This window comes from Ciconia boyciana, chromosome 10 (assembly GCF_034638445.1).
Source record: "Ciconia boyciana chromosome 10, ASM3463844v1, whole genome shotgun sequence".
NCBI lineage: Eukaryota > Metazoa > Chordata > Aves > Ciconiiformes > Ciconiidae > Ciconia > Ciconia boyciana.
This window is the reverse complement of record NC_132943.1, coordinates 33,049,153-33,062,154: the sequence shown is the minus strand read 5'-3', so window position 1 is coordinate 33,062,154 and position 13,002 is coordinate 33,049,153. Positions and strand designations below refer to the sequence as shown.

The 13,002-nt window shown below is 36.1% G+C and overlaps 1 protein-coding gene across 5 annotated transcripts in view; it reads right to left on the bottom strand.

The window, feature by feature from the left end:
- The window catches only part of PGAP1 (post-GPI attachment to proteins inositol deacylase 1), a 41,100-nt gene that overhangs the window by 27,422 nt on the left and 676 nt on the right, over positions 1-13,002 (bottom strand). For 4 of the 5 annotated variants that reach the window (XM_072875195.1, XM_072875199.1, XM_072875196.1 and 1 more), the window contains exons 2-7: positions 8,933-9,086; positions 5,581-5,756; positions 4,760-4,931; positions 3,512-3,672; positions 1,889-1,941; positions 1,650-1,716 (exon numbers count right to left, since the gene is read on the bottom strand). In XM_072875195.1, the coding sequence (XP_072731296.1) occupies positions 1,650-1,716; positions 1,889-1,941; positions 3,512-3,672; positions 4,760-4,931; positions 5,581-5,756; positions 8,933-9,086 (783 nt within the window). Of the gene's footprint in view, positions 1-1,649; positions 1,717-1,888; positions 1,942-3,511; positions 3,673-4,759; positions 4,932-5,580; positions 5,757-8,932; positions 9,087-12,507; positions 12,601-13,002 lie in introns of those variants that run through there. The other variant, XM_072875200.1, reaches the window with a different exon arrangement.

Here is a 13,002-nt window from a genome sequence, read left to right as displayed (position 1 = left end):
GAAAACAATGAGAGAGAGAGAGAGAAAGAGAGGAACAAAACCCAAGGGAAAAAAAGCAAGTGATGCAACCACTCACTGCCCGCTGACCGATGCCCAGCCAGTCCCTGAGCAGCGATCACTGCTCCCCAGCCAACTGCCCCCAGTTTCTATACTGAGCATGATGCCATACGGTGTGGAATAGCCCTTTGGCCAGTTGGGCTGTGCCCCCTCCCAGCTTCTTGTGCACCCAGCAGAGCCTGGGAAACTGAAAAGTCCTTGACTGGTGTAAGCACTGCTTAGCAACAACTAAACCATCAGTGTGTTATCAATGTTATGCTAAATCCAAAACACAGCACTGTACCAGCTACTAGGAAGAAAATTAACTCTATCCCAGCCAAAACCAGGACAAGGAGTTTTATATCCTTGCCTACTGTTAACACAAGGAAACCGTTCTGTTAAACTTTCTTTATAGATACACATGCATTCTTCCTGAAATAACACACTTATGCCAGAGTTTAGGAAAAATTCTCACATTTATATTTACTAGTCTGAGTTCACAAATCCAGCTTACTACATCTCATCTTAATATTTCAAGCATCCAAATAGCTGTAGAGCTACAGTGGGATTCATTTTTGTTTGGAGTTGGATTTTTGGTTGGTTTGGTGGTTTGGTTTTTTTTTGTTTTGTGGGGTTTTTTTGTTTCTGTTTTGGGGGGGGTTTTTTCCCCAAAATCAAATTTCCGGGACTAATTTTTGCAAAATTGTGGCCATTAGAACTGATTTCTGAAAAGTTTAACCCTCCAGCACACTGCCAATCAACTCCAGAACAACTGTATCCCCTTTTTGTCTCTCTAAATCGCATGTTATAGAGACTACACCTTAGAAATTAGAAAAGTCTCAAACAGCCTCAAAGAAGAACACCTGGAAGCCTTCCTCATCTATGTCTGGGGCTCTGCTCTTACATATTTTCAACCTCTTGGACCTGAATTCCAATTCATGTTTATTGCTGCATAACATTTCAGAAAGAGAATAGAGTACAATGGGAGATTTCTCCAACAGTTTTCAATAAGTAAGATGCAGTATATTTATTTAGAAAACCAATAAAGAATGGTAGCTGGAGGTAAACAAATATGCTAGTATTTTACTTGCATTCAATTTTTGTAAGTGCTATTTGCAAAAGAATACCACAAATACGTGCTGGCCACTATGACGACAACACATGGGGAAGTTTGAGAAGTATTATGTCTGAGTTAAACTATCACAGTTTTTCACCCTTTGTATACTAGTCAGAGAAGGTGATTCGAACACACATTGAGAGGTCACATTCAAAGCTACCCAGCTAGCAAAGTTTGTTTATCCTGGTGCAAGGTCAACTAAACCTGCTGCATTATGGAAGAAAAGTTCAGTCCACACCCCAGCTATAAAGCATCAAGCAGTCACTAATAAAAACTGAGTTAACACCTAATTATTTCTGCCACATCTGTCAAAACAAAACAAAGCCACAAGATTTTTCAGTGACTGGTACAAAACGGCAACAATTTTCTCAGTGTGACTTAGAATAATCAAAAAGGAGTTTTCTGTATAATAGGGTGATATTTGTCCTGATTAAGCATTTTGGGATGGAAGAAGAAAGTGTGATGGGGAAATATACAGGAGATCACATATACAAACCTGCCTTGTATTCTCATCTATGAGATCAAAAAAAGCTCTGATGGTAGCCAGGATCAATTCTTTGCACCTAGAAGACAGGATAAGTAAAATTAAATCTAGAAAGGAAATATCCAGGGCAATAAAAGTGGTCAATAGAGACAACATAATAATATTATGCTGAAGTTAAATTATTGCATAATGTGATAACAGTAGAGAACAGATGTACAGTCAGTCAATTAACCTTTGTTCCATTAGCTTACCACACTATGGAGAGATGGTCTGTTGAGACCCAAGCTCTAGGCACAGCTGAGCTCTGTTTGGGGAAGGAAAAGTTAAGATTTTGTTAGTATTCAACATTTCAAAATTCTAAGCAAGCCTTCCCCCTCCTTATTTAAACATATTTGCACAACTATCAAAAAGAATAGTGTTTATCTTAAGAGTTTCAGGGACTAGGGTACCATAGAATGACTTCTTCAGTCAGAAATCTTAGAAGTGCTGAAGCACTTGTAAAACAGGACTTGTAAAACAAAATGACTAAGTTACCAATGTTAGATAGCAGAGACTAATAGTCAAGAGGCAAATAAAGGTATGGAGGAAACTTACAAAAAATTTCTTCAAAGACTGCTTCTATGACTAATCTTACTATTTTAATAAGTGATCCTGACACACAGGAATAGAAGCATGAAAGCTGCTGCTGAAAAAGCAAGGGCATCCTCAACAGAAAGGAGCATCAGAACACCACACAGAAAGAACTGGACAGTCTGAAGCTATTAATTTGTATGAGTGTATTGCATGTATTGCATTTTAGGGACTAATAATATCAAAAATGCCTCCCGTAAATGGAGCTCATCATCTAGTTGTACAACTTGATTCAAGTAAGCTATGAACTATTTTACAGCCAGGAAGAAAAAAAACAAACCAAAAACCAACAACGACACAGCCCCCAAAACAAAACAAAAACCTCCAAACCAAAAACCAAAAAAACATGAGAAAGAACTGGTACCACTACACATGAGATCTCATGCAAAATTCTGGTCACCACCACTCAGGAGAAATTAAAGTAGAGCAGATGCAGAGAACAGTTACTAGGACAAAGGGAATGCAGAGTTAATCTTCTTAGCCTAGCAGAATCAGAACTGAGACTATTTATAGACAGCTTTCTGTAAAATGGACAGGGAAGTAAACACCAAGGGAATGACAACTATTTCAGATAACATTTCAAGTTGATGTCAGAACAAACGCATTTAAAAGCTGGCTTGTGCAGTAAATCAAAGTTGGAAATTACAAATTTTCTTCCTACTGAGGAGTGTTTTCCAGTGTCTTCTGTGTTGGGGGGGATGGAATGACAAACCTAACTGCTTCTATGACGTTGCTTGATTAATTTTGGAAGGAGATAGATGCCTGCAAAAGCAGAAGACTGGACTTGATGACCCTTTCTATCGCTAAGTTCTTTGAAAAACAATAAATACAAAAAGAAGGCTCAAAGCCAAAGCTCTCTTTTTACTATCAAACCAGCAGTCTACTCCTATACTGCACATCCATCAGTCTTCACATACACATCTCCTGTAAAACGCAGGAAAATAAAACCTGAGTTCTGAAACTAAAAAGGCGCAAGAAGGTGGTGAGAAGAAACAGTACCAAGTGGTAGATGATTCAAACCCACCCCAACACATCGTCTTCTAATGGACACTCATTTATACTACATCAACCATTTATTGTTTTATAACTGTACACTATCTACTTTGTGATTTCACATGTAGTATTTTCATATTTAGTTATACTATGCTGCACATATAGACTATAATTAGACACTGATACATGCATTACATAAATAGCTATCTAACATGGCTCCATGCAAAAACCAAAAAAGTTTGCTTTTTTACCACAACAGATAAGGCACTGTCATGTTGACTCAATCTTGGTAGAAAAGCCAGTCCTGAACGAACTTGGTAATCTCTGAATCCTCCGGCCACAGAAAGGGTAGTTAAATTTCTTAAATCTTGGGCCTTCAGAATCCAATGATTGTTTACAGCTGTATAAAAATCTATAAAATATATTAAAATCAATCACAATTTCCCCATAAGTCTATTTGATATACAAAAAAGCTAGAGAAACTTTTAACTAAAAGCTTCTGTAAGCCCCCTTAGAGACATTCAAGCTCCAATTATCACTTTTGATTCATATAAGGAAGGAAAATTATTGTTTTAACCCCAAGGAGGTAGCAGTTGGGAAAGACAGATACACTTACACTTTCTATATCAGCTGAGCACATATATTTTTTAAGTAGCAAACTACAGATTTATTTTAAGGACAGCCACAGTCCAGAAACAGTCAGCAAGGAAGCAGCATTGTATTGCAATCAATTGTAGGAGGTAGAATTAATACAAGCACAATAAATCAAATTCAGCAGCTAAAGATAATCCATTCCTCTCGGGTGCCACAGAGAATAATGAAAATAAATGTCTATTCCCTTTCCTTCACCAATTCCCTCAATATCTACATGTAGCAGCACAATTATCACTAAGCACATATTTCATCAGTATAGTTTAGTCAAATCTAGCTCTTCAGGAAGTGTATAGTACATGCATAATGATTATACTTCATTTTTTATGCCACAGTTATTTAAGTAAGCCAAAAATATTATCTATCTTTTGTATAAATATATTGTATAAAACATATAATTATATCTATGTTTAATATTCTCACCCCCCCAACCTTTGGGCGTGACAAACTTTATATTTAGCAACTTCTACAGAAATGACTCTATGTAGGCAATTCATTTGATAGAGAAAGCCATTACAGAGGCCAAGTTTTACAAAAAAGAAAGAAAAAATGTCATTCACTGGAGAGCTTATAAATTCAGTAACATGCTCTGCAACTTACTAAAATTACAAATTATTGAGAACCCCAGGCCCTGCACAGAAGCTCAAGTCCACATAATCCATTTTATGACACCTTACTTTCTCTCAGTATCCTAGCACTCTCAAACAACCACCTGAGTAACAAAGGACTAGATTAATTACAGTAAACAAACCAGCATATTTTGCTGTTGATTTGCAAGAATCTCACCTCTTAATGCTTGAGAGGATCAATAAAAAATACAATGTAATTAGATAACCTGCAATACTCACCAGTAAGATATTTGTCTAAAGGCATTACAGGTGCAATGTGAGGTGTGGCTTGCGTAATGAGGAGGTTTATAAGGTCAGGCTTAAAATTCTTCAGAGTAAGCAATGCTCTTGCAACAAGACCACCCATGGAATGACCTACTATTGCAACACTGGTCGGTGCAAATTCTCGATCCTTGAGAAAAGAGTAATTAGACACATCAAAAATAGATTTGACATTGAACTATGGTTATCAGTTGTACATTTCCCCCCCCCAAAATTAACTTATGTCCTCTCAAGGATAATATTAACTAGTATCAACTTGACAAGTTTACAAAATTAATATAAATTTAGTTGCTATCTCAAAAAATGTTCTTAATGTGAAGTTTCCAGCTCAAAAGGAAATATTATATAGCCTGTGTAAGCGTAAGAAACTTAAGGTTATTTTAATTTCTGAGACTATTAGGGACACAGGATATCAAAGAACCTTCCTAGAGAAAACTGGATGTAAGATGATGCTATATTAATATTTTAATAAGCTAGGGAAAGTTTACGTCTCTACTACAAAAAAAAAGTATACATTGTGCATGCACGTATTTATTTAGAAATACAATATAGAACCTAACCAAAGCTCTGGGATTGCCACAAGCATTAAAAAAAACCAAAAACAACAAAAAACTATTAAAGAGCAGCAATTCGCTATTGCACTATTGTCACATTCAGTTATCTACACACATTATGAAGTCTCCCTCCTTTATTCATCATTCTTCAGTTTTCCAGCAGAAAAGGCAGCGCAGAATTCCATTCCAAAATGCAAGTACATTATTCAGCACGTCACTACTTACCCTATACAACTTAAGAATTACTTTTATGCATTCATGCACAAACTTGGTCTGTCGTTGCAGACTACCACCATATAATGCAACCAACTCCTCATTAAAGTTGACACTGAAGAAATTAAAATGATACTTGAAGTCAACATCTTCTGCTTTTCTAAGTGCAATGGAGCCAAGAGAACGTACTAGGAAAAGAAACCACATCAATTAGAACAGTCTAATAGTCACTGCTTAGCACTGTCATTAGAAGACAAACACATAAATATACAATCTATTAAGAAACAAATGTTATCTTAAATCCATTGTTCATCTCAAGTCATTTATAAAAGTAAAAAAAGGATGAAAAAAGACATCCAAAAGCAAATAATCTCTTTTCTAATATGCAATCACACTTGTTTTACAAAAACAAATTTGAAGATATAAATAATCAGGGCAAAAGTATCAGCCAGTCACTGTCAGAACCAAACTGTAAAATGAGAAAATAAATAATTATTTCCTATTTTTATAAGAATCCCTCTGATTAAAAAAAATATGAGTAAATATATCATAACAAGAGCTTACAGAAGAACATGGAAAAGAACAAACCAGATTAGATGAAAAGAAAGTTTGGAATGAGTTACCAAGAGCTGCATTATATGCTTATGGCAGCTAACCATGTGACTTAGCTTACTGCTGACTACAGAGATATTTTATGTCAAAGAAAAAAAGCATACAAGATCAAGGATTATGTTCCTCCACCTGAGGGCTGCTTTTCTCATCTCATTTGCACCTTCTTACTGCCACCAGGACAAGCAGGCAAAACGAGCAGTCTTGACTTCAACTCTAGAGGCATTGCTACTGCTAGGCTTTCCTAAAATTTCTTTGAAGGCCATCGACTCTAGGACAACGTTCCCAAATACCACCAAGATATGTCTGGGGGATTGGAAAACCAAACCCTAAAGGACACTTTTCCACCTAAAATCTTGAGGGAGAAAATGTTCTGTGTACAAGGTCTTGCTTCTGACCTGCCTTCTCTGTCTAACCCCAGCTATTTAATGCAGCCTTCCGAGTGCAGAATTGTCCCTGAGTTTCCATGGAGACATGGCAGGATGGTAACAGTAACAGCTGCAAATAAAAAAGCATGGTAGGGAAAGAAGAAAATAAAAGAGAAAGTCCCAAAAGCGAGTATATAAAATAACTAATGATCACCAGAAAGGTCTGCCCAAATCTGTCACACAGAAGCAAGATTCTTCTAGAGTGCAACAGTTTCAGAGATCTGCAGCCTGCAGAATCCTCCTTCTTGGAAAAGTTTGCTATAGAAATTAACATATCAAACAAATTTCAGCAGAGGTCATGAAATGGGAAAGTAATATTTATGAAATACTTTATACATTCAAACACCCAAACAGATACTATCAGCATAATGAAAATTATACATCTAATTTGTAGGCAGTCATTTCACCAATTCTATCTAAAGCTAATAAGCAATAAGAACTTCTTCAACACTGTTTGAAAAGACCGAAAAAAGTATTTAAAGGATCAAGCATTTTATCACAACTTTATATCTTGGAAGTCATGGTAAAAGGAACAAGAATATTGCCAAAGATCACAAGGCGAGTGTGTGACAGATTCCTAAATAGAACTCAGGATCTCAGTTCTCCCAGTCTCAGGTTCATTCCCAACAATTAAACCGGATCACCATCTTTTACTCAAAGTCTCAATTTTGTACATTTTAAAAGGTTCATTTTAGTGCCCATGAAAGATGATGAATTAATATGTTTCAAAAGTGCCTGTAACACATCAAAATAACAAGCCCAGAAAAGCCAGCAGCAGCACTTCTGTCTTCATTGCTCAGCAAATATGAATGCTTTAAACAAGTATGAAAATAACAATAGCAACACCTTCTCTGCTCATCTAGGTATCAGAATTAAAGTGTGGTATCCCACAATAAATTCTGAACAAAATATGAATTTTCATAAATTCCATAATAAAACAAAAACTATTCTGAGCCACTGATTAAGGCAGAACAATTTATTTTAACAAAGATTTTGAAAAATGCACGACTTATTGCCAGTCTCCCTAAATCAATTGCTCGAAACAAAGAATAAATATTTAAATACTTACTGATGTTATGTAGCACATTATATCCACAGCATGTAGTACTTCTACTTACCTAGTTTAAGTTTTTCTTCATATGCTTCCTTTTGATTCCTAACATACCCTGAAAGTACCATTTTATTTCCTGCATAGTGATGTACTGCCATGTTTTTAGAGACAGCATTAATTCACAGATACTTCATACACAATTACAAAAGTCCATATGGTATCCCTCATAATCATTATGTTTGCAATCTTCTTTGGATACCATTGTGCCTGCAAGTCTGTATGGGTTTTCTGAAAGTACAAGCTGCTAAAATATTTTACTTTGTTATAAGCTAAATGGGTATGTTCTACAGAAAATAACTTTGTAAAGGTTCTCTGAAATCAGACAATTCAATCATCAAGTTCAGTGCAAGTATAAGGAAAAATGATCACAGTAAGACATCAGGGTTTAGACTGTAGTGGTTTTCCCCGTACATACACGTTCAATTTTGCTAACATCGTAAGAGTGTTACTAACAGTTTCAAAGCACATTTTAGAGAACAAAAATAACAGTCTGACAAACCCAGCCTGGAAGGAATACCGGATACTTGAATAAACACTTATACACAATACTTCACATTCAAACTACTAACTTCGGTATTTACAATGAAAAATAAAAATGCTTTAAAACTGTTACTTCTTTTCATTTGGAGCTTAGAAACATAAGAGAGAATAACCTGGAAAACAAAAGCAGGCTACATGTAAAGTGGGAAGATGATGCTAAAGAAAACACACCACTACATAAAGAGGTAGGAAATAATGAAGCTACAGGGCAAGCCACAAGATGATGCTTATTTTCTGTAGCATGTAATTACTTCACATCACAGATGGTAGCTTGTTCAGTTTCTTCTAATCAAATTCAGATCTTGTTTTATTTGGCATAACTGCACTAAATGTTGTTCAAATCAAAACCAACTAGATGTTTGCGATCAAAAACACAGCAAGGGTGCAGTGCTGCCATAGTACAGCATAAACTGTACTGCTTCTAGCTTTCAAAAGTTAAAGTCTTACTCCAGAAAAATATTATAGCTCAACTGTTCAACTGATTTCAAATAAAAATGAAGTCTTTTGACTGCTTGAAATTAACCATAGACTAACAAGGATATCTACACCATAACCATATGATCAACCATTATGACTTTTGTTGATATTATTTCAAAGAGAAAACTTCTTGCCACTAACTAATGCATAAATATGAGAGCTCTTCGTAACATACGTATATCTTAGCTAAAATGCTTACCTTGTCTGTAACTGCCAGCATTCCCAGGAAGAAAGAGAACTGGAATTCCTGTCAATAGGAGATTTTTGTTTTCTTCGGCGTAGTTCCCTTCCCCATAGAGATAGAGCTCATACGCTGGGTATCGTCTTGCTGTTTTCTTGGGTAATTTTATTTTCTGTTGCAAAAGTTAAAAAGAAACCAATTACCTTGTCTATATTGTTGCAAACAAGAAAATATAGTGGCTATCCAGTAATTTAAGTGATCTGGCTTATGTTTTATGTATTGTTTTAAATTACAGTCTAAAGAATACAGAATTAAAAACTGGGATTTGCTATTAAAAAAATAATTAAAAATAAAGTATCAAGTATTTTCTTTAAGTAGGTATTACTGTGTATAACGAATGGCTGCAGTTACTTACTTGATACAGCTATTACCTTTAACTGGCTTTGAAACAAGCTGCAAATGAATGCAATTACGTATCTTTTAAAGTTGCACATTCATAAAGTAAACCTAGCCTTATACTACAGGGGAAAAAAGGTGGGGGGAAGCATGTCAAAACCCAACCAGTTCTCCCAGGACATGAGAATTTGAGAGCAGAAACTGGGGCACATGGGTGGTTCTAATTATTCCTACTGCACCTGAACAGTTCTGGAATTCTTTCCAATACCACGCAACTCAGAACAAGGATGTGCTACTGCACCCGATACCAAAGCTAAATCTCAAGAACAGGGTTATGTAGGTGACCGTCAGATGACAACTATTACATCAGGGTAAATTACAGATGCAGTGTGAATTTTTAGGTGATTTTTACAGACATGTAATCTCCAATGGGAATTTAAACAATAGTAGTAACCACTTTAATATGGCTCATCTGAAAAAATAAACCCATGATACTTTGGGGGCTGCTTTGTTGTTGTTGCTTTCAGAGTCTGTTACGTGGCCTAGTGGCAAACAACCTGGTTTTGTAACAACTCAGGACCCAATTTACACAGTCAGTTTTCATCTTTAAAAAGGCCATGCTTCTTGTATTAAAACAAAGAAGCAAACAACTAACCACCTAACCTATCACATAACTTAATCACAGGATTACGAATTCCCAAAGAGAAAAGAACAAAATATCTTTGAACCTGAGGGCTAGGTGATGATTAAGTCTTAGACCAGTAAGTTGTGACTCTTACAGCCATATGACACTGCTTTAAACCAAATAAGTAGTAAGCAAGAAAGCATTTAACTAACTCCTGTATGGAGGTTGGTTGGTTTATAATTTTGAGTTTCTAAGACATAGATTTTTAAAATTTCTATGAATGTGAATAGACTTGTTCTAGCATTTGATTACTTACATTATGACAATTCAGAGACAAATAAGATAATTAAAAAATAAGTTTATTAAGGTGTAATTTATATATTTAAGGAAACACTTTGTTTTACAGAATAAGGTCAAAACTGAACTCGGTTTTGCATCAGAAATCTTCTCTAAAGTCTCTCTTAACTGCTTTCTCAAAACAGATGCATCTCTGTTTCGGATATGTCAGTTGTTTCTCTCAACTGCATCCACAGTGAAGGCGATTTAGCTTTAATTCCCTGCCCACACACACTCTTTCCCTTCCCCTGTTCTTCTCTGTCTCCCGTCAGCTAAAGACTATTTCCTTTCTCCCTTAGCCTTCGAATTGTTTGTCATATTGGTTATTTGTAACCTCTTCTTATGATGTTTGATATATATATTTAAAATGTCTATTCTATAAACATATATTTTTATAATATTATATAATATATTATAACAAAATACACATATTAGAGAGAGAGAGCATGTTTAATTCCTTCACTGTGAACAAAAAAGGTTAAGCTTCGTTCAGGGCTTATGTCTTCAGATCATCCTTTCAATGTTCTTTCCCTTTTCTCCATCATCTTGCCTTTCCAGCTTCACTGACCTCACTGTCCCTTTCTCATTCCTTTCTACTGTTCCTTTTCCAAAGGCTTTCAAAATTGTGTGAAAAAAACCTTAAATTAATCTGTTTGCATTACTAAAATAAGAGTGCCATCACGATATGTTTGTGTGACTTCCTGATGGATCAAACCAACCGTTCTTCCATGGTATCTTCCTGGTTCATTGTCTTTTCAAAAACTTTTACAGAACATAAAATTAACAAGCTGCCCTTCTTTGGGTCAATGTCAAAAGCAAAAACCTACACAATCCATGAGAACTGTAACACCAAAATATTGGGGGTTTTTGGTAAATCACAGTGCTCAAATATTATAATAAAATGGCAATGCATAACTTCAAAGGAAAACAGACCTTCATGTTCCATGACAGTGGCTTTAAATTCTGAATTCCCAAGACATTGGTTATATAATTGGTTGTAATGAGCTTCAGTAACTTTTTACAATGTCAGTGTAGGCTTCATTTTTCACCCTGGTTCCCAAAGAAACTAGGCTTATGTGAAAAAGTCCTCATTACTAACTTCCGAATCTCTTACCAAGCTTAGCTGAACAGGACAAGGCTAGGTTAAATTCAAATATTGCAATTCTACAACTTGTTCAAAAAAAGATGGTTAAGTACGAAAAAGGGAAAAAAAATCCAAACCCATTCCATTACTTACTATTAGCTTAACTGTGAGCTAACCCACACTATTAGACACAAAAGAAATGAAACTTCTTATGTTTAATTGCTTAAATAGTTATTTGTTTTGTAATGCGATACCCAGTCCAGAAGGGAGGACAGGTACCTTTCACCTGAAATTCCTACCTTGTGGTTTCCTACCAATGCCAGCATTACAAAGACATCAAAAATTAAACAAGCCACCTCTCCGATAATAAAGAGGTACTTGAAAAGTATAATGCCTTAGCAAACCCAGACAAATTCATAATTTCTCCTCCCCCCCCCCCCGAAGTACTGTTTTCCGCTGCGACTTGCATCTCCTGCATGGAACTACTGCTTACCCTTAAGCCTTGCATCTCTTACCAGCACAATGCTTGCCTAAAGATGCTAAGAATTTAAGCCCTGACATAATGCGTAAATACAAAAGATGTGTGGTGGCAGATGAGAATTTCAGGCAACCGCCAATAACATCACACAGGTTTTGCTAGTAACTTTCCGTTGGTTGGGTTCAGATTGAAGCTGAAGTAGATTTTGGCTGCTAGGGAATCTGAAAACTTATCGCATAGTATTTAAGTATTTATAGCTGCTTAAACAATTTTGTCCTACAGCACTGACAAACCAACCCTTGTAGCTATACCAAGGTTCTCTTTTGTAGGCTAACACGACTATGTCAAGGTTAGCAAATGAAGGTTAATAGATCCAAAGATTAACTTGCTGCTTCATCACCAATTTAGGTACTAAGGTTTTGCTTTAAAATCTTCTTTACTATGTAAGCCAGCTTGCAACTTACTTCAGAACATAATATTATTTAGAATACTTCATATTTTTTCCAACATAGATTATATCCTAGATAGTGCTAAATGAATGTTTAGGAGCCACAAATTATGCTTTGGGATGCTTTTAATAGGACAGAAAATCCTGTAGTAAGAGCTACTATTAAAAAGATAATTGTTTTCTAACAACTTCATGCAGCATCAGCAGTGAACCTACATATACTCACATATTTACATCCTTCCGCTATTAAGCCATAACACCGTGACTGGAAAACAACAGTTCCATCAGCAGTCCTCTCTCTCAAACTGATCCAAGGCTTTCAAAGAGGTCTTCAAAGAGGTTTCTAAAAGGCTTCATTAGCAAAGCGAGAGGGACTTCAGGCAAGTTCATGAGTTCTCCCATACATGTGGGACCATGCCACCTACAAAGTGCTCACCGAGAAGACTTTGCACAACTGTTCACTAGCTTGAGAAATACGCTCATATTTGAATCTCAGTCATTCACTTGTTGACCCATTAGTTGCTTCACACTCTATAAAGTCACAAAAAGGACCAAGAAGTACAAGACGTAACCTCCCTGGCACTAACAGTGCTGTGAGTGCTGTCAGAGGACCTGGCCCAGCCTCCTCCTTTGCAAAAGCTTGGATGAGCTTTTGACCGGTTTTACCAGGACTACAGGTAACTACGGGCATTTACAGGTTAGAAAATGGGAAGCTTTTCTA